The sequence below is a fragment of the Bos indicus genome, chromosome 2 (assembly GCF_029378745.1).
Source record: "Bos indicus isolate NIAB-ARS_2022 breed Sahiwal x Tharparkar chromosome 2, NIAB-ARS_B.indTharparkar_mat_pri_1.0, whole genome shotgun sequence".
NCBI lineage: Eukaryota > Metazoa > Chordata > Mammalia > Artiodactyla > Bovidae > Bos > Bos indicus.
This window is the reverse complement of record NC_091761.1, coordinates 126573124-126594441: the sequence shown is the minus strand read 5'-3', so window position 1 is coordinate 126594441 and position 21318 is coordinate 126573124. Positions and strand designations below refer to the sequence as shown.

At 47.5% G+C, this 21318-nt stretch overlaps 2 protein-coding genes across 4 annotated transcripts in view; both read left to right on the top strand.

The window, feature by feature from the left end:
* CEP85 (centrosomal protein 85) overlaps positions 1-18255 on the top strand; it is a 36312-nt gene extending 18057 nt beyond the window's left edge. For all 3 annotated transcript variants that reach the window (XM_019980709.2, XM_070776005.1, XM_019980723.2), the window contains 10 exons: positions 269-402; positions 793-910; positions 2195-2380; positions 8759-8911; positions 9126-9280; positions 10636-10750; positions 11659-11709; positions 14760-14867; positions 16028-16253; positions 16573-18255. In XM_019980709.2, the coding sequence (XP_019836268.2) occupies positions 269-402; positions 793-910; positions 2195-2380; positions 8759-8911; positions 9126-9280; positions 10636-10750; positions 11659-11709; positions 14760-14867; positions 16028-16253; positions 16573-16730 (1404 nt within the window). In that variant the 3' untranslated portion in view covers positions 16731-18255. The remainder of the gene's footprint in view (positions 1-268; positions 403-792; positions 911-2194; positions 2381-8758; positions 8912-9125; positions 9281-10635; positions 10751-11658; positions 11710-14759; positions 14868-16027; positions 16254-16572) is intronic.
* Positions 18256-19393: 1138 nt separating this feature from the next.
* SH3BGRL3 (SH3 domain binding glutamate rich protein like 3) lies at positions 19394-20920 on the top strand. Its single transcript, XM_019980744.2, has 3 exons — positions 19394-19610; positions 20191-20358; positions 20470-20920. The coding sequence occupies exons 1-3, from the start codon at positions 19563-19565 to the stop codon at positions 20533-20535; spliced, it is 282 nt and encodes a 93-aa protein (XP_019836303.1). The 5' UTR covers positions 19394-19562; the 3' UTR covers positions 20536-20920.
* Positions 20921-21318: the final 398 nt, after the last annotated feature.

The following is a 21318-nucleotide window of genomic DNA, read 5'->3' as shown; positions in this document are numbered from 1 at the left end:
GATTTGCTTTTGTTCCAGATAAAGAAAGATAAACTGACCTTTTCTTAGAAACTAGAGCCTTTCTGAGCAGGGAGTGTCCAGTTGGCAGAAGTCTGTCAGGCAGGTTCTTTCCAGTCATGCATCAGAGCTAAAATTATTTCATAAACAGTGGGCCTTCTCCAACTGAGCCAAAGTGAATCTTGACTACAGACACAGCTGGGCACTTTATAGGTGCTTTCAGGTGCCTGTAGGTTAACATTAAGTCCCACTGGGCCTGTTTGTCTTCCAGCTTCAGAATGGAGCCGTCTGCCACCATCCTGCTGGTTTTTCTCCTTCATTGCCCACGTTAGACCCAGCACAATGGATGAGCATCTTGAACAGTAATGAACACCTTCTGAAGGAAAAGGAGCTCCTTATTGACAAGTAAGGGGGCAAGGGGCCATAGGCCCCCAACTGATGACATCTCCCCAAGGGCAGTGCATCCTCCTCTGTTTAGACCCCTACTTTGCCTCATGATAAGTAGCCTAGTTCTGTGTGTGAATAATATGATAGGTTTGTTACATATCTCTGTAGGGGCTGTGGGGAATGCCTAGAGGAGGCAGCTGGGTCTTTGCAGCTGATCTTTCTTCATTTTGCCTCAGTCAGTTTTCTTCTTTGCATTTCCTCCTTCAGCACTACCCGAGAATCCAAGGTCTTTGTTTACAAAGTGTATTTTGTAAATAGGTTTTTACCTATTTAAGAAAAGTTGGGGCTCATATTACAAGTGGGTTTGTGTCAGGGACCCTGGGCCTCATTCTGTTCTGACTTTTGCAGGCAGAGGAAACATATCTCTCAGCTGGAGCAGAAGGTGCGAGAGAGTGAACTGCAAGTCCACAGTGCTCTTTTAGGCCGCCCTGCCCCCTTTGGGGACGTCTGCTTGCTGAGGCTGCAGGTAAGCCTTGGCAGCCAGGATGGCATTCTGCTTGTCATAACTCAGTATCTTCCCTGTGCTTGGCACTGGTAGGTATCCAGGAGATAGAAAATGGACCAAGTGAAGTAAGGTATTCTTGCCCTCAGAAAGTAAACATTCTTAATTATAGAACATCTCCTGTTCTGCTCTTGAGGGGGCAGAAAAGGCCTGAGGATGGAATCAAGTGGAAGTCCAGGTGCCTTGATATCAGGACATACTTGGGAGAAAAGGAAGGCAGAGCAAGGTTCATAGTAAGGTCCTAGAATTGAGTGATGTTCTGAGAAGTCTTGATCTACCAGCCCTGGCCAAATGAAGAGAGAAGCAGAGGTAGCACTGGATTTAGAGCCATTCCCATTTTTATTCTTCCATGTCTAGGAGCAACTGAGGGAAAACTATGCTTTCACTCAGGTCAGTAGCTCTGAACGATGTTGGCCAAGCTTCTTCTGCAATTTGGGCTTTTGAGTGATGAGTATTAGACAGACTATAGTACTGTACTGGCTTTGCCACCTAGTGGGCTTCTTAAGACAATGTTCCATCTTGGAGAATCAGAATGTTAGTGTGAGAATGGCCATTACATAAAATATATCTCAGTCTTCTCATTTACTGATGAGAAAATTGAGTCCCAGGAAGGAGGAAGAATTTGCCTTAAGTCATATAAAGAATGAGTGGAGGAGAACCAGGCCTTGAGCCCAGGTCTGCTGATGTATTGTCCTGTATTCCTTTGTTACATGACTCGTCCTTGAATATTGCTTTAAGCCAGTGGTTCGAAATTTGAGTGTGCATCTGAATCACCTGGAGGGCTTGTTAAAACACAGATTATTAACATCCGTCCCCAGAGTTTCTGATTCACTGGGCCTGGGAGTTGGACTTAAGAATTTGCATTTCTAACAAGTTCCCAGGTAATGCTGAAGCTGTTAGTCCTAAAAGTGAAAGTCGCTCAGTTGTATCCAACTCTTTGTGACTCCATGGACTATGCAGTCCATGAAGTTCTCCAGGCCAGAATACTGGAGTCAGTAGCCTTTCCCTTCTCCAGGGGATCTTCCCAGCCCAGGGATCAAACCCAGGTTTCCCACATTGCAGGTGGATTCTTTACCAACTGAACTATCAAGGAAGCCCCTGTTAGTCCTAGGACCACACTTTGAGAAGCACTGCTTGCAGAAATTCTTAGAGAAAATTGATATTCGACCACAAAGTATGCTAGGTATAAGTAAAGTACATGGGACTCTCAAGGTAAGGAACAGTTACATATTGCAAATCTTTCTGCAGGAATTGCAGCGAGAGAACACTTTCTTACGTGCACAGTTTGCACAGAAGACAGAAGCCTTGAGCAAAGAAAAGATCGAGCTTGAAAAGAAACTCTCTGCTTCAGAAGTTGAAGTCCAGCTCATCAGAGAGTCACTCAGAGTGGCACTGCAGAAGCATTCGGAGGAAGGGAAGAAACAAGAAGAAAGGGTGAGCTAAGGAGCTGATAGCTTTCTAATTCACAAAAGAATTGGCAGTCAGCCCTTTCCTGCCAAACTGTTCTTGGAACCTGGAGGAGACAATTGGGTGAGACACCCTACATTGACTTCTCATGCAGGACTGGTTTGTTTGAAATGGAACCCTTCATACCTGCTTCATCCCCGCAAAACTATCACAGACAGTGTATAATCTCTCCCTGTCCCAGGTCGTGATGGGGAACCAGCTGGCCTAGGTGAAAAACCAGTCTGACCAGTCATACCAAATGGTACTGTTGCAAGATGTACCTGTGGTACATCATTCAGCATGATTTCTTCTCACTTCTACCTAAAAAGTAGGTGAAGAATCCCACATATGCAGTTGTTTTGGGAGTTTTTACATATTTGCCAGTGCTCTTAGAATTGCCTCAGGTTGAGATTGGTTTTCATAGAAGGAGCTAAATCTTCTGGTTCTGTTCACAGGTTGCTCTAATACAGATATTCTTGGGGGACCGGTTTAATAATGTTTAGCTCTGGACCACTTGCATCAAAGTCAGCTAAAGCAGTGCTTCTTAAACTTTAATGTGTTTAAGAATCATTTGGAGATCTTGATGAAAATACAGATCCAGATTCAGTAGTTTTGGAAGGGGAGGCAGCCCTGGGATTCTGCATTTCTGACAATCTTACCAGGCGATATTGGTGCATTGGTACAGCGTGGACTTAGAGGCTTGTTTGAAAAAACAGAGAAAAAAAACTTGTAATCGAAATAATACATGTGTCTAAGTTAAATAACCAACATGTTATCAAACATCAACATCAATATCAATATCAGCCCCACTCTACAGAATTAGCTGTCCTCAACTCTTTTCTTTCTCCTGACATATACGTCTGTATTTTTGAATAGTGTTCTCTTACTTAATGCATTTTTTTGCTATTTTTGTTTCATGAATGCAGTATCTTTTCTCTGATGATATTGATTATGCCTTTTGGGATATCTGCATCTGCTTATAGTGTTTCTTTCAGGTCTTATTTTGTTTTTGTGTCTTACACGTTAGAGGATTGATGATCCTTGAATGAAAGAGTGCTCATATTTAAGAATATAGTATTTTTAAATTGCATGGAAGCTCTGGGTTCATGGAAGTTGCATGGTGGGCTTCTCTGTGGGATGATCAGACTTAGTCTTCCCTTTTCACTTGGGAACCCTTAAATGTCAATATCTGATGTCTCATCTTACTCTCTCTAAAAAAGAATCTTCAGCCTGCTGCCTGGTGGGGAGGCTGGGGACAGGAATGCTTTTGGCCTTTGGGTTCTCAACACTGAGAAGGAAATTAGATTTAAAGTCCCATAGTTCTACACATAGATTCTTATTTATGCTTATTTTCAACCCAGTGCTTCACTCTCTGTCTCTCTCTGCCATGACTGATACCCCTGAGCTGGGCTCTCTCTGATTTGATTTCTCCTCAAAGAATAAATCTCCAGTCTCCTTTTGGGAAAACCTAGGGTGAGAATGATATCCAGCTAACCTGAATATAGACTTCCAGTGAATTCCCCTATTTTTCAGGTTTATGGCTGATACCTACCTGCCTCAGGTATCTTGTGTTTCAAGTAAAGGGATTCTTGTGGGTTGTGAAGGGCACATTGTCTTCCAAGTTGTCTGTGACTCCTACTGCAAATTATAACTCCTCTGCTCCAAATCATTTGTCCCTCCCATTCCCTTTCATATTCTGAAAACATCTTGAACTATCTTACATACTTTTTTTATTTGTTTCTGGGGGGCTGTGCTGCATCTTTTTTGCTGCATGGGCTTTTCTCTAGTTGTGGTGAGCAGGAGCTACACTCCAGTTGTAGTGTGACTTCTCATTGTCTTCTCTTGTGAAGCACAGCCTCCAGAGCATGCAGGCTTCCATAGTTGTGGCTCTGGGACTCTAGAGCGTGGGTTCAGTAGTTGTGGCTCTGGGTCTTAGTTGCTCCACAGCACGTGGAATCTTCCAGACCAGGAATCAAACCCAGGTCTCTTCTGAACCGTCACGAAAGCCCCTATCTTGTATACTTTTGTCTCCTCTGTTGCCTTTTAAAAATTGGTATTTTATTTTATGCCTGTCATTCTAGAAATATTTTGGAAGGGAGAAAAAATAAACATCTCTGACTGGCCTACCATTTTTTAAATTAAGAGTTGGCCATCAGCATTTTCAATAAGCTTCCCACGTGATTCTGATGCATATTAAGATGTGAGAGTCTGGAGAATCACATGGAGCTTGAACGATACAGATTGTACCTGGGGTAAAGCTTTTAACTGATTTTCAGGGATCCTTCTTAGTACTGTATTGTCTTTGGATCAAATTAGGCCTGAGCCTCTTTGGCATCAATAAATCTGCCTTATTCTCTGCTTTATCTCCAGCTTCCTTTTTCATAAGCCAAAGAAAAAGCCATAATAGTAAAGAAAAGGTTCCATTCAACTAATCTTAATTGATTGCTTGCTTAGTGCCAAGCATTGTGCTGTGTGTTGGGGATTTGATAAAAGCAAAATGGACACAGCCCCTTCTCTCAAAGAGTTTACAGTCTCCTTAGCCCTTCCAGATGATTGCTTAGCTTTATATAATATGAAGTGTTTAGAGAGGAATCCATTACCTGTCTCATCAGAATAGACCAGGTGGGCTGTATGTATACTACCTATACAGTTATATATACTTTTGCAATTCAGTTCTGATGCAAACCACTCAGAGTTAGCATCAGGCCCCACAAGTTTAAAGGACACGGTCCCCCAAAAGACTATGCTTATTTATTATTTCAGATGCCAACTGCAAGTTTTGGGTTCCCTAGATTGCCTATATTTCTGACCAACTGGCTATAAATCCAGGGGTTCCCATGACACCTTCAGGTACAGTAATTTCACAGATGACAGTTTTGTTACACAAATCATGATAAGCCAAGAGACAAATAGGACGAGGTCTGGGAAAGTCCTAAAAGCAGGGCTTCCATACCTTTTCCCTCTTGGAATTAGAACCTGTCATCCTCCCAGCACATGCATGTGTTCATCAACCTGGAAGCTCCATTGAGCTTTGGTGTCCAGAGTTTTTAATTGGGATTTTATCATATAGGCATGATTGAACTCAAATCTCCTGTTTTTGTCCCCTTTTCACAGGAAGTTGGGTTCAACTCCATTGGTTTTTGTAGTGATCAGTTCCTGTTCTGAGTCATCTAATTAGCATAAATGCATTTATGGTACGCTGTGGTCCATTGAGCAATATTGCATAGGAACCTGGAATGTTAGGTCCATGAATCAAGGCAAACTGGAAGTGGTCAAACAGGAGATGGCAAGAGTGAACATCGACATTTTAGGAATCAGCAAACTAAAATGGACTGGAATGGGTGAATTTAACTCAGATGACCATTATATCTACTACTGTGGGCAGGAATCCCTTAGAAGAAATGGAGTAGCCATCATGGTCAACAGAAGAGTCTGAAATGCAGTACTTGGATGCAATCTCAAAAACGACAGAATGATCTCTGTTCGTTTCCAAGGCAAACCATTCAATATCATGGTAATCCAAGTGTATGCCCTGACCAGTAACGCTGAAGAAGCTGAAGTTGAATGGTTCTGTGAAGACCTACAAGACCTTTTAGAACTAACACCCAAAAAAGACGTCCTTTTCATTATAGGGGACTGGAATACAAAAGTAGGAAGTCAAGAAACACCTGGAGTAATGGGCAAATTTGGCCTTAGAGTACGGAATGAAGCAGGGCAAAGGCTAATAGAGTTTTGTCAAAAGAACGCACTGGTCATAGCCAACACCCCTCTTCCAACAACACAAGAGAAGACTCTACACATGGACATCACTAGATGGCCAACACTGAAATCAGATTGATTATATTCTTTGCAGCCAAAGATGGAGAAGCTCTATACAGTCAGCAAAAACAAGACTGGGAGCAGATTGTGACTCAGATCATGAACTCCTTATTGCCAAATTCAGACTTAAATTGAAGAAAGTGGGGAAAACCACTAAACCATTCAGGTATGACCTAAATCAAATCCCTTATGATTATACAATGGAAGTAGAAATAGATTTAAGGGACTAGATCTGATAGACAGAGTGCCTGATGAACTATGGATGGAGGTTCGTGACATTGTATAGGAGACAGGGATCAAGACCATCCCCATGGAAAAGAAATGCAAAAAAGCAAAATGGTTGTCTGAGGAGGCTTTACAAATAGCTGTGAAGAGAAGAGAAGCAAAAAGCGAAGGAGAAAAGGAAAGATATACCCATTTGAAAGCAGAGTTCCAAAGAATAGCAAGGAGAGATAAAGCCTTCCTCAGCAATCAGTGCAAAGAAATAGAGGAAAACAATAAAATGGGAAAGACTAGAGATCTCTTCAAGAAAGTTAGAGATACCAAGGGAACATTTCATGCAAGGATGGGCTCAATAAAGGACAGAAACAGTATGGGCCTAACAGAAGCAGAAGATATTAAGAAGAGGTGGCAAAGATACACGGAAGAACTGTACAAAAAAGATCTTCACGACCCAGTTAATCACGATGGTGTGATCACTCACATAGAGCCAGACATCTTGGAATGTGAAGTCAAGTAGGCCTTAGGAAGCATCACTACGAACAAAGCTAGTGGAGGTGATGAAATCCCAGTTGAGCTATTTCAAATCCTGAAAGATGATGCTGTGAAAATGCTGCACTCAATATGCCAGCAAATTTGGAAAACTCAGCAGTGGCCACAGGACTGGAAAAGGTCAGTTTTCATTCCAATCCCAAAGAAAGGCAACGCCAAAGAATGCTCAAACTACTGCCACAATTGCACTCATCTCACACGCTAGTAAAGTAATGCTCAGAATTCTCCAAGCAAGTCTTCAGCAATACGTGAACCATGAACTTCCAGATGTTCAAGCTGGTTTTAGAAAAGGCAGAGGAACCAGAGTTCCAGGAAAACATCTATTTCTGCTTTACTGACTATGCCAAAGCCTTTGACTGTGTGGATCACAATCAACTGTGGAAAATTCTGAAAGAGATGGGAATACCAGACCACCTGACCTGCCTCTTGAGAAACCTGTATGCAGGTCAGGAAGCAACAGTTAGAACTGGACATGGAACAACAGACTGGTTCCAAATAAGAAAAGGAGTATGTCAAGCCTGTATATTGTCACCCAGCTTATTTAACTTATATGCAGAGTACATTATGAGAAATGCTGGGCTGGAGGAAGCACAAGCTGGAATCAAGATTGCCAGGAGAAATAACAATAACCTCAGATATGCAGATGACACCACCCTTAGGGCAGAAAGCAAAGAACTAAAGAGCCTCTTGATGAAAGTGAAAGAGGAGAGTGAAAAAGTTGGCTTAAAGCTCCACATTCAGAAAACTAAGATCATGGCATCTGGTCCCTTCACTTCATGGGAAATAGATGGGGAAACAGTGGCTGACTTTATTTTTTGGGCTCCAAAATCACTGCAGATGGTGATTGCAGCCATGAAATTAAAAGATGCTTACTCCTTGGAAGGAAAGTTATGACCAACCTAGATAGCATATTAAGAAGCAGACATTAATTTGCCAACAAAGGTTCATCTACTCAAGGCTATGGTTTTTCCAGTGGTCATGTATGGATGTGAGAGTTGGACTATAAAGAAGGCTGAGCACAGATGAATTAATGCTTTTGAACTATGGTGTTGGAGACTCTTGAGAGTCCCTTGGACTGCAAGGAGATCCAACCAGTCCATCCTAAAGGAGATCAGTCCTGGGTGTTCATTGGAAGGACTGATGTTGAAGCTGAAGCTCCAATACTTTGGCCACCTGATGCGAAGAGCTGACTCATTTGAAAAGACCCTGTTGCTGGGAAAGATTGAGGGCAGGAGGAGACGGGGACAACAGAGGATGAGATGGTTGGATGACATCACCAACTCGATGGACATGAGTTTGGGTGAACTCCGGGAGTTGCTGATGGACAGGGAGGCCTGGCATGCTGCATTGCATGGGGTCGCAAAGAGTCGGATGCTTAGTCGTGTCCGACTCTTTACGACTGAACTGAACTGGTCCACTGTGAATAACAAAGACATATTTATTATTTGGGATATTCTAAGAGTTTAGAAGTTACCTCCAGGAACTTGAACAAATACCAGAGAAATTCTTTTATTACACAGTAGAGCTACCAGGTTTTGAAAACTGCCCAAGAATCCCCTCTTCCTTGCCCTTGAACGGAAAGTTCTGGTTGTGATAACTCTGCATTTTATGTCCTAATCTCCAATGGCAAAGTTTATTCAACTTCCTGCCTTCATGGTAGTAGAAAACAGTTATAGTCCTAAGGTCAAAGACAGTGTTCACTTATAAGAAAATAGTTAACGTTCAAGATGGTAGAGGGATCAGTGGAGAAGGATTCTTAACATTTCTTTCCAATAGGTCAAGGGTCGTGATAAACATATTAATAATTTGAAAAAGAAATGTCAGAAGGAATCCGAGCAGAACCGGGAGAAGCAGCAGCGTATTGAGACCTTGGAGCGCTACCTGGCTGACCTGCCCACTCTGGAAGATCATCAGAAACAGAGCCAGCAGGTAGCAGCAATGACCAAGCATACCTGGGGCAAGTTGTGGGTGGTGGTAGGGGCTTTCTCAACCTTTGCTGCATGCAGTGACCTTGTGGTGTCCTGAAAGGAAAATCCCAAAGGAGTCAGGTCCAGACTCACATCACAACTGAACTGCAAAGTTTTCGAAATATACCTAAAGTCTTCCCTGCTTGTTGACCTAAGCATGGAATCCTGTCTCTCAGCTTAAGGATTCTGAGTTGAAGAGCACAGAGCTGCAGGAGAGAGTGACTGAGCTGGAGAGCTTGCTGGAGGAGACCCAGGCAGCCTGCAGAGAAAAGGAGGTTCAACTGGAAAGCCTGAGACAGAGGGAAGCTGACTTCTCCTCCACCCAACATAGGTAAATATCCCTGCTGCTGCTGCTGCTAAGTCGCCTCAGTCGTGTCCGACTCTGTGCCACCCCAAAGACGGCAGCCCAACAAGCTCCCCCGTCCCTGGGATTCTCCAGGCAAGAACACTGGAGTGGGTTGCCATTTCCTTCTCCAATGCATGAAAGTGAAAAGTGAAAGTGAAGTCACTCAGTCATGTCCGACTCTTAGCTACCCCCTGGACTGCAGCCTACCAGGCTCCTCTGCCCATGGGATTTTCCAGGCAAGAGTATTGGAGTGGGCTGCCACTGTCTTCTCCAAATATCCCTGAGGGGTTTAAAAAGAAGCAGAGAGCTAGGTTCTGGTCCTGGCTACCCTACTCACTGCTTGTTTGACTTTGGGCAACTCACTTTACTTCTCTGAGCTTTGTTTTCTTTGGATTGTAAGTAATAGGAAAACTGTTTATGAGCAGGGACTGTGTCTTTGAGATGGAATGTGAGTGGTATAGTGGTGCAGTGGGGTTTTCCACTGTCCTTTGGAAAGATCCAACCCAGTGCCTGGCATCATAATAGTATTGGGTAATAGTTCTTGAATATGTATGTGTTGAATGAATGGGAGCACTTTGGAAAGTGATTATCTGTATTTGCAGAAGTAGATCCTGGTGCTGATGACTGAGGGTTATCCACATGGTGAATCTTGTGAAGGCTACCAGGAGCATCTGTTACTTCTCCTTAGCCCTAGGGATTGCTCTCAATTGACACAGCAGATTCTGAGAACAAAACAAGATGCTATAATGTACTCTCAGGGTGTCTTGGGAACTTCTTCCATATTAATAGCAGTTTCTGAAAATGTCGTGGCTGTGTTTCAACAGCCTCTTGGACCAAATCCAGTTTTTAATGGGATGGATTGGATTTCTCATCCCACATTCAACCACAGTAACCCTGTTGTTTATCTCAGCATATGGCCCATGATGAAAGTGATTGTGGTTAGGGGACAAAGTTGGGTCTGTCCCAGACTGGGTGTGCAAAGAAAAAAGGACTTTTTGTGTTTTTCTGTATTTTCTAAAATTTCTCTATCCTATATGTGTGACTTTTGTCATTTAAATACATGTGGTGAATGTTTACTTTTAAATATCTAAGCATAAAGATGCCTTGGGTAGGTAAAGAATTGCTGGCACATTGTATAGGTGCTGACCTCTAGGGAAGGGAACTAACATAGACTGAGCAAGCAGCTTCTGTGTGGCATTCCCTACTTTAAACAGACCTAAGCAATTATCCCCAGCTATGGCTTGGAAGGGCCTACTTGTCTTGCCCAGTAAATAGCAGTATCAGGAATCAAAGCCACATCTCTCTGATTTAGAGTTCTTGAAGAGGCTACTGTCTTTCAGCCTGCAAGATGAGCAGTGTGTGGAAGATGCCAGTGGAGATGGTCCAGCTCAACAAGGACGAGGTCCCCAAGTGGAAATGGAGTCTTGGCAGAAGGAATGTGATTCCCTTCGAAAGGTGACTGAGGGCGTCCAGGCCGTAAGGGGGTAGGCTTAGAGGAAGCAGAAGATTGGGTTTTGGTAGGGAACCATGAATTTCTGGCCCTAAGCCCCCTAGCATCTGTTACCCAGAGTTTTTCCTTTCTTTTCCTAGAAGCCATCCCTGCATAATAAATTCACATTTTAGATAGCCATCCTTAGTACTGACAAGCAAAGTTAGGGAAGGGCATGCCTTTGAATATCCAAACTTAGATGTACCAAAATGGTGCACTGAAGCTTGGTACACTTCCTTCATGACTCAGGCCCTCTACAGAACCTCTTGCATTGAGCAGAGTGTTAGCCAGTGAGGTGGCCCTAATTCAGCATAGAAGAAGGAGCCCAGGACCTACCAGAGAGACTTGTTTGAAGGTCAGCAAAAAAGACCCAGAAACGGTTCAGAGAGTACCTGGGGTCTCATAGGACAGGACACTGGACCTGTTTAGGTTCCCTCCTTGAACAGTGGGACCAAAGCTATTAGTGAAAAACTGTCATAGCCCTAAACAGGACTGGCTTCGTTAAACTGAATTTTCAGTTATGTCCTCTACCAAAGAACCAGAAGGTACACTGGCTGTATATGAAGTTGATTCTACTGGCCGACAGTCATCAGGGTGAAGGGGTCTCTCTCCACCTGACTTCCCCATGGTAGTCATAGGTCCTCCGTGTTGTGTTCCTCTTTGTTTAAACCTCTGCCGGAGCACAGGACTGTGAAGCTAAGTAGCCAGGATAGGGAGTCTGGTTTATATTTCTTGTTTTCACTCTGTTCTCACTATTAATTGGCTGTAGCCAGTTGTGATAATAGTCAAACTGCAGATCTTAGTGCAGCCTCTTGCCATCTGGCCCCACTATTAGCATGTGCTTGCAATCGTCCTTGATAACTTTGCCTTTCAGATTGTGGAGAGGCAACAGCAGAAGATTGATCAGTTGCACTCACAAGTACAGGTGAGCTGGAATCCTTGGGACATGATGGGCAGGACTTGATGGAATTTCTAGAATTCAGCCAACCCTATTCTTTGCCCTGCGATTTACTCGGTGTTAAGAGTACCAGCTTCGGGCTTCTCAGGTGGTGCTAGTGGTAAAGAACCTGCCTGCCAGTGCAGGAGATGTAAGAGACACAGGTTCGATCCCTGGGTGAGGAAGATCCCCTGGAGGAGGGCGTGGCAGCACACTCTAGTCTTCTTGTCTGGAGAATCACATGGACAGAGGAGCCTGGCAGGTGGTCCACAGAATTGCAAAGAGTCAGACACAATTGAAGTGACTTAGCACATATCCAGGGGTACAAGCATGAGACCAAATCAGTGCTTGTGGCCTACAATCTTGTTGGGAAGAGGTTTCATTCAGCACAGTGCAGTGAGAGCATCCATATTACCCTGCGGGAGCATAAAAGAGTCATTGAAAGTAGGGGAGATCAAGGAAGGGTTTCTGGAGACCATGAGGCTTGAAGAAGGAGGAGGAGTTAGCCAGGCAATGAGGAGGCTAGCATAGGATGGTATTGAAATTCTGATAGAAGGAACATCATGGGTAGGAACATGAAGGCATGTGACAGCAGGGTTTATGTAAGTCGTTTGCGTGTTGAGTAAGGTGGCAGCTGGAGAACTGGGCTATGGGAGGGCTTGGACTGTCCAGTGAAGTTAGCTTTTATTCTTTAGGTGGGTGATGGGAATCTACCGTAGCATTTCGTTGGGGTGTGCTGTAGTCAGGTTTGCAGCTCAGACTTGAGTGTGGAAGAAGATTGGCAGTTGGAGAGAGGCAAGGCTGGAGGGCAAGTCTGTTGCAGAAATTAAAGACAACTCCTGGTTTCTATTTTGGACCAGAGTAGGAGTGTCCTTAATTGGGTTCTCCAAGAAATTGTAGGTACAGGTTCTCTCTGGATTTTAAAAGAGGCTTTCATACCAAAACAGGTGAAATGCACTTCCACCGAGGAACAGCTGAAAGCTCAGTCCTACCATTGCCTTCATGGGTCTATTTAGTTCACAGATTTCAAGTCCTCTAAAGAGATAGTCAAGCCTAGTGAATGTTTACATCCATTTATTTTATTACTGTTATTATTTTGGATCTCACTGTGCAGCTTGCAGAATCTTAATTCTGTGTTGGAGATTGAACATGGGCCCTTGGCAGTGAAAGCAGGAAGTCCTAACCACTGGACAGTCAGGGAATTCCCTACATCCATTTAAAATCCCAAGATTTTAGTAGTTTTTAATGGATCTCAAAGTATGTTTCCTGGAACTCTTGACAACATTTTATTTATTTATTTTTAAAATATTTATTTTTGGCTGTGCTAGGTCTTTGTTGCTTTGAGAGGGCCTTCCCTAGTTGGAGCAACTGGTTGCTGCTCTCTAGCTGCAGTATGCAGGCTTCTGATTGCAGTGGCTCCTCTTGTTGCAGAGCACAGGCTCTAGGGTGTGCAGGCTTCAGTAGTTGGGGCACAGGGGCTTGCTCACCAGCCCTAAGGCATGTGGGATCTTCCTGGACCAGGGATTGCACCAGTGTCCCCTGCATTGCAAAGTGTATTCTTAACCACTGGACTACCAGGGAAGCCCTCCACAACATTTTAAATGTATATTTACCCACGATGAGACTTCTAAGACAAATTAAAATGTCAGGTGAATTTGGTGGAATTAGGTGGATTCAAAATGGTCACCTTGGGTCTTTTGTGGTGGTGAGACGTTCTCCTTGGCTGTTTAATGTTTTATTAAAACAAAATGGAAAAGCTCAGAAATATTATTTATACTTAATTTGTCCAAATCAGTTTCAAAACCAGAGGGAAATTGGAATGAACAGAATGAGAGGCAAAAGATAACAAGTCTATATATACCTCCCTCTCCTGACCCTGACCACCCCTATACACATAAACACACATACACAGAACTAGATTAGGTGACTGAGAGCGTGCCCTCGACTCCTTCTCATCTCTGTCAAAAGCATTTAATATACTATGCTATAATGTACTCTCAGGGTGTCTTGGGAACTTCTTCCATATTAATAGCAGTTTCTATTCTACCATTGCCATCATGTGGGTCTATTTAGTTCACAGATTTCAAGTCCTCTAAAGAGATAGTCAAGCCTAGTGAATGTTTACATCCATTTATTTTATTAATATACAATGCTTCCCTGGTGGCTCAGTGGTAAAGAATCCGCCTGCCAGTGCGGGAGACGCAGGTTTGATCCCTGGTTTGGGAATATCCCTAGAGAAGGAAATGGCAACCCACTCCAATATTCTTGCCTGGGAAATCTCATGGACAGAGGCACCTGGTAGACTATAGTCCATGGGCTGGCAAAAGAGTGGAACACATCTTGGTGACTAAACAACAGTTGTCAAGGGCATTTGGCTGTGAGCTCCTCAGAGACGGGAATGCCTGGTGGTGTCTTCTGTGTCCCTAGTGCCTGTCAGTAGTGAGTGCTCAATCAGTAATTGAACTCAACTGAAACAACATTCCTTGCCGTCGAGAAAGTTACAGTCTAATAGAGGAATCAAGTGCACAGCCAACAAATGTACTCATGAGCCATGAGTATTAGTAGCAGGGCAAGGTTGGGATTAATTGAATCTGATCTGCAGATGAAGAAAGGTTGAGGTGGGAAGTTTCCCAGGTGACTGACAGAGCAGAGGGGCATTCTGGGCAAAAGCAAAGAAAAGTGAGCAACAGTATTGGCGCTGGAATCTTTGGGGATGAAGGCCAGTCAGTCTGTGTGACTAGAGTGGAGGTGATGTGGAGGGTAAAAAGAGGTAAAGATACAGAAGTAGGTAAAGGCCAGGCTGACCTGTTAAAAGAATGCTTTTCTGAGGAGCCTGACCTCGGATGGTACATGGTCAGGGGCTCGAGAAGGGTTTTGATGGAAAGTCACAGATCAGGGTTGTTCCAAAATAATCTTAGCAGCAGCGTGTGGGCAGGGTGGGGCTTTACTATTATGTAGTCCAGACCAGAGGCGATGTAGTCTGACCCAGACTTGTTGCCTCTGATGTGTTCTCCCACCCTCCTTGTCATGGGATTCAGAGCCTAGAACAGGAAGTGGCTCAAGAAGAAGGAACAAGCCAGGCCCTGAAAGAGGAGGCCCAAAGGAGGGAGACAGCCCTGCAGCAGCTGCGCACAGCTGTGAAAGAGGTGAGCAGCACCAGCTAGGCCTCTTGGCATTGTCTTTACAAACCTAATTTCTCTGTGTACTCTACCCATCCCTACTCCCACAAGACCCCCCACATTTTGAGAAGTCTTTTTTGGAGGAGTAAGAAGGAACATTGCATCATCCTTTATATTAAAGGTCCTAAGCCTGTCTTTGGCTGTAATTACCCAGTAATGCATTTTGGATATGGAAAATCATTCTCTCTTATTTTGTCTTCTTGCAGCCACAGGTTTGTGGGGTTGGGGATGAAGGGTTCAAGAAGACTGAAGGTTTGGTGATCCTCCTGGAGTAAACAGAGCTGTCAGCAGGGGGCGGTCAAGGTCACTGGCCAAGTGCCTAGGAAGGAGGCTCCCAGAGCAAAGATGGTCATATGGCCCAGTGTGGGTGAAGGGCTGGGACTAGTGGAGGAACTCTATGCCTTGTCTTTAAAACAGAATAGTGGTAGGAAGGGAAGGAGAGTATGTTAAAGCTGTTGTGGGAAAGGGAGAGAAAGAGACACAGATACACGTGAATGAGCTGGTCTCTGTAGTGAAGCCTGACTCCACCGAGGTGAAGGGCTGAAAAGGCAGGGCACTCTTCAGCACTGTGTCCTCCAGGTCAGCAGCTTCTTTAGCCCCTAGCCTTCACCTTCCCAGTAGCCACTAGCTGTCATGTTGTCTTTCTTGCCCACTTTATTCCTCTGACACACACTGATCAAGCTGGCTGGTGGCCACTTTTGTCAGGGTGGCAGGGAGAGATTGAAACCAGTGTCTCCTCAGATTTCACAGTTCACGTTAAGCCTTCTCTAATAGCCTGGCTAACAGAGTTGGCTGAGGGACTGGCTTCAGATAGAGTTCCGAGGAGCGGGAGTATCTTCTCTGGTTCCTGAACAGAAACCTGGAGGCTGCTGACTCAGTCTGCTGGGGTGCAGTTTCCTCTCCAGTGCTGAGGTCCTGTGGGCCCAACCTACCTGCAGGAGCAACAGCCTGATATTGATGGGGGAAGGGGCAATGCAAAGTCTGTTAGTAGGAGTGGGGAGGGGGGAACGTTGCCTTTGTCTCGTAGCTTCCCCTCAACACACCATATATGTATATCCACATTCGTGTGCAGTTACTCTGCTTCTCCCTGGGCCTGAGTTAACGTGCTCACCTGTCTATCTGCTCAGCTTTCAGTACAGAATCAGGACCTCATTGAGAAGAATCTGACGCTCCAAGAACACCTGCGACAGGCCCAATCAAGGTCCCCGTCTTCATCAGACACAGCTCAGCTGGCATTTGAGCTGCACCAGGAATTGGCCAGTTGTCTTCAAGATCTGCAGGCTGTCTGTAGCATTGTGACCCAGAGGGCCCAGGGCCACGACCCCAATCTCTCCCTGCTCCTGGGCATTCACTGTGAGTCCTTAGACTAGTCTGGGACCTAGGAGATAATGGCTTTCATTCTCCTCTCACCTCTATCTACCTTTCCCAGTTAGATGTTCAGTAAATCTGTTTTGGAAGCAGGCATCCTTATGGGTACCTGGGTGTAGGACAAACAGAAGTGGCCCTTAGGCAGCAGGACTTTTAGCCCATTATCCCTAGCTGTTTTGTCAAAAGTGCCGTGTTCCAAGACCACAGGCCTTAGGGTACTGCCTGTCCACACTGCCCCCTCCACATGGAAGTGTCTTCTGACTTACTTATTAATATTCTGTCAAAATGTTCTTCTCCTCCCCAGCTGTGCACCCAGGGACTCAACTAGATTTTCAGAAGCCAGATGTAATCAGGAGAAAACTGGAAGAGGTTCAGCAGCTACGCCGTGACATCGAGGACTTAAGGACCACCATGTCAGATAGATATGCCCAGGACATGGGAGAAAACTGTGTCACACAATGAGGAATGCTGGGGGTGGACAAGCTGTGCTCCCCCAGGGAGAATCTGGTCTGCTGAGAGCACCGTCCAGCAGGTCCTGCCCTGACAATCTCTTGCCTCCTATCTGCTGCTATTCCCGGAGAGAAGGGGTGGGAGCGGGGAGGTGTGAGCCTGCATACAGGGCCAAGGGCCGGTGAGAGAATCTTGTTTGTCCTGCCCAACTCTGGCTTTGCCTTGTTGGGTTGCATTTATCCTGTCATCCTGATTCACTCTTTTAGGGTGAGTTACTAATTAACTGCAGGTAAATCCTCACAGACTGTTACCGGTAACAAGCTGATGTCAAAGGCAAACAAACAGGCTGCTTAACTCCCTTCCGCATCCTTTGGGATGGATCCACATTCATTCCCACTCTGTACCTTGGTCGTGCTGATGCCCAAAGTTCCTTAGAAGGGCCAGGAAAGGCTGAGTACCAGTAACAGTAGCCGTTTGAGAATCCTCCGGCCCTCTGTGCCAGCCTTCCTGGGACCTGCCTGAGCTGGCTCTGGACTTTCCTAGGCCCAGGCCCACTCCTCCTTCCTCAGGGCTCTTATTCTCACTGATGCCTCAGGGTGATCTGTTCATTAGCAAAGTATTTGCTAGGATTGGGGGCCTGGGGATTATACCCAGGGCTCCTTCATCTGTGCTATCATGCCTATTTACAGGAGACCCACTTGAGCTGCCCCGTGCCCTTGGGGCCCTGGTCATGTAGTTAGCACAGCCCCTTTGTCCTTTGTTCTCAGGCTGGCCAGGTAGCCCCTTCTTGGGCTTTGAGTGCAAACTCTTCTCTATGGTTCTGGATTGATACCACAAGGCACTGTCAAGCTGCTCACCCCCTTCCCCCAAGGCTGGGGCCAGGGCCTGGCCTTTGATTTGTGCCTCTCTTGTGTTTGGGGACGGGGGTCCTTTCCCTTTCCTGTTCTGGGCTCCTTGAGAGTTCAGAGTAGCCAGTACAGGTCAGCTTCAAGGTATAGCGCTTGTGTTTTTAGTTGTTTCTCTGGGGCCTTTGGAGCTCTGCTTTCTGGTTTCTCTTGCCTCTTTGTTGAGAGAGCATCTTGTAGTTGTTTGTGTCTGGTCCTTGGGCCAGCTCAAGGTTTCCTCTAGATCTGGAGCCAGGGCTGTGTGAGGGGGAGTCCTGAGCAGTTCAGGAGTCCAGAGCCAGCCACTGGGAGGTGGTTGCTAAGTTTTGGGCTAGCAGGGCAGCATCCCGGACCTCACTCCCAGGCCTGAATGAGACTCCTTCTTAAGTGTTTTTACAAGTTGGTGTTTTATTTATGGAGTGACTTAACCCTCCATTCAGAGCATCCCCACCCAGCTGTCCCCTCAGCCTCTGGGCTCCTGCCTGCTAAAATCAAAGCTGCCTTGTTGGTCTCCACCCTGAATTGGGAGCCCAGCCACCATGCTCACGGGTATTTTTCCTCATAAAGTTTATAAGCAGTTATTTATATGAATCCTTGTTATGTCAACTGGTTTGTATTGCCTATTTTGTTTACAAAATAAAAATTTAACAGACTCCTCGGTTTTCCTTTGCCTTCCATTGCCATTCATACTCCACCCCTCATTTTGGCTTATCAGGGCCAAAGCCTGTGTGCTTAGCCAAGTTCTCCGAACAGCAGCAAAGAGGGAACTTTGGCAGGTCCAGCCTCATGTTTGTATCTCTACCACTTCTGCTCCTCTGTCTGTGGAGATGGATAAGATCTCTTCCTACAGCACTTTCTATTGCATGACGCTGCCCTGAGTCATACAGCAAGTTTGTCATGGAGTTTCAGTAATCCTGACAAGGAAGTCTGCTGCCTGTGGGTTGCTGCAGGGAAGTGGCTTCCCCAGAGCAAGGCAGGGCACTGTGTTTGCCTCCAGGAGCTAGGCTTGTCTTCCTGGGTTATTCTTGGGGCCCTGGACCTGGGGAGACTTATGAGGGGTGTCATGTCCCACCCCAGACAGATAGCTGAGTCTCCAAAGTTGGGCTGGTTGCTGCCTCGTACTGTACTCCCTGCATTTTGCTGGTAGTAAGTTTTTGGAGGGTCATATGCAGCATGAAGTCCCGGTGGGGCTGGGGCCACCCCCAGACCAGCTGTGGATTTTTAACAAGGGCCCAGCCAGACTCGGGAACCCCACTGCCAGCCTCTGCCTGCACCGGGTCCAGAGCTAGAAGCCTTTCTCACCTTGGCCCCCATTTGGCTCTTTGAGGGCGTGGCCCTGTCTCCGGCCACCACCCTTGTCTGAACCTGCCTATCTGAGCGGAGGGAGAGGAGCTCTGGGGAAAACTCGCAGCGAGGGGTTGTCACTGTCGTGGCGTGCCCCGCGGGGTTAGCTATGTGTGGGTGGCCCACAGGACAATGCTCGACTGGAGCCAGGTTCCCTGGGCGGGGAACTGAGAACAGCTCCGAACCTTCAAAGCTGAGCAGCGGCGTCGTGGCACCCGGGGGAGGGCAACCAGTTGGGTGCAGCAAACCTGGGCGAGGCTGAGGCGGCCTCTGCCAAGCCCCTCCCCCCGCCCTTTCCGTCAGATCGCTCCCTGGCCTCACACTGTGAGCCCCAGGCCGGGGAGGGCTGAAACGGGCAGCCCTGCGTGGGACGCGGGTCCCCGGCGCGCCCAGTCCCCCAGGGGGAGGGGAGGGGGCCCGGCGGTGCGCGGGGCGGGGTCGCGCAAGCCCCGCCCCGGCCGCGCGCCTGTCCGCGCCGCCCATTGGTCCCGAGAGCGGTGACTCGCGGGCTGAGCAGGAAGGAAACCGCTCCCGAGCGCGGCGGCCTCGTCTCTAGGCCGTGCAGCTGCTGCCACCGCCGTCTGTCTGCCTGCCCTCCCGTCGGTCCACCCGCAGCATGAGCGGCCTGCGCGTCTACAGCACGTCGGTCACCGGCTCCCGCGAAGTGAGTGTGCGCCCTGGGCTAGAGCGCGGGCGGCGGTTCCGGGGCTCTGGACCCAGCGCCTGGGACCCGCCCCCAGGGCGGGGGCGCCGAGGTGCTGGGCATGGCCTCCGGGAGTTGGGCTGGGGGCAGGTTCTACAGCCCCATCCTGAACCTTGAACATTTACTGAGGGCATCCTGGGTCCTCCGCACCCCTACTACGAGGCCGATCCTTGACCCTGTCCTTATCTGGCCCTTCCTCTCTCCACTGTGTCTATACTTGGGGCGGGGGTGGCCCCTTACCAGCCTCCACCCAGGCCTGCCCTGCTTTCCCCTTGCTGAGCTCCTGGCTCTCCCCACCCTGAATTTCTCTCTTACCTTCACCCTGACTCCCCTCCTCATGGTTGGTGGTCCCTCTCTCCTCCCACACCACCACAAGCCTGACTCATCCTCCCAACTCCCTGTGGCCAGAACCCTCCCCTAGGGTGTGTAGAGGGACAGGGGGGACCATAGCTCCTGACCACAGCCCCTTTGTCCCTGCCCAGGGTTCTCCCCCTCAACCTTCCAGGCTGCCTGCTAACCTCTACCCGCCCTCTGCCCCCAGATCAAGTCCCAGCAGAGTGAGGTGACCCGCATCCTGGATGGGAAGCGCATCCAGTACCAGCTAGTGGACATCTCCCAAGACAACGCCCTGCGGGACGAGATGCGAGCCTTGGCCGGCAACCCCAAGGCCACCCCACCCCAGATTGTCAACGGGGACCAGTATTGTGGGGTATGGGCCTCGGGTGGGGGTGGAGGGAGCGTTACAGGAGGATACCAGCCAGAGTCAGACCTGAGACAGAACGCCAGCACTCTGGTGACCGCTTCTCTTCCCCTCCCCTAGGACTATGAGCTCTTCGTGGAGGCTGTGGAACAAAACACACTGCAGGAGTTCCTGAAACTGGCCTGAGCCAAGTCAGCCCCCTGGACTTCGTCATCACATTCCCCTCCCCAGCCATCACCCCGGCCATGAAGGACCTTGTGACCAACTTCCCTGTTATTCCTAACCTGAACGGGGGGCCTCTCCCCTCAACCCAAGACCCCTTCTCCTCCCCTAACTGTAAGCCCCCTCTTCTCCATTCAGCAGCAACATTCCTCACCCACCGGTCTCAGAAATTGTCTTAAGCAACAGCCCAAGTGCTGGTTGTCCTCAGCTCGGTCCTGAGGCTGCCACCCTGCCTGGCACTGGCTGATGGGCACCTTTGTTGATTCCATTAGCCAAGGCTCTGCCAAAGGCCCCGCAATCCCCGTCCGGGAGCACCGCAGAAACAATTAAATGTTCCATTCCATTGGCACCGTGTCTGTCTGGTGTGGCCTGTGCCTCCCAGGTCCTGGCTCTGAGCAAAGCTAGTGGTAGACGTGATTGTGCTGAGGCTGTGCTCGGTGGGCAGGTCGACTGGCAGTCCCGTGTGGCACCTTTGTGTGTGTGACAGTGCATGCGTTTGGATATATGCCCAGAACACACACGCACACAATTGTGTTGGACCGTTGGTCTCTAGAGATACGGGGGGTGGGTCACCCTGCAGTGCTCGTGCGTGTGGTGGTGTCCATGATGCGCTTGTGCCCTGGTGTGCACTGCATGTTTGCATGCCAGTCAGTAACAGGGCGGTACCCTGTGCCCTCCTGCCTGTGTCCCGACAGCTCAGCTCGGTGTGGGGGTGTCGTGGAAGTGGGTGCCCAGGTGCAGTTCTGC

Bases quoted from the DNA above. Each gene is read 5' to 3' on its own strand.
- SH3BGRL3 (XM_019980744.2), top strand. From the start codon at position 19,563: ATGAGCGGCCTGCGCGTCTACAGCACGTCGGTCACCGGCTCCCGCGAA. The intron at 19,611-20,190 runs GTGAGTGTGCGC...CTCTGCCCCCAG, and splicing joins CGGTCACCGGCTCCCGCGAA to ATCAAGTCCCAGCAGAGTGA. The intron at 20,359-20,469 runs GTATGGGCCTCG...CCCCTCCCCTAG, and splicing joins ACGGGGACCAGTATTGTGGG to GACTATGAGCTCTTCGTGGA.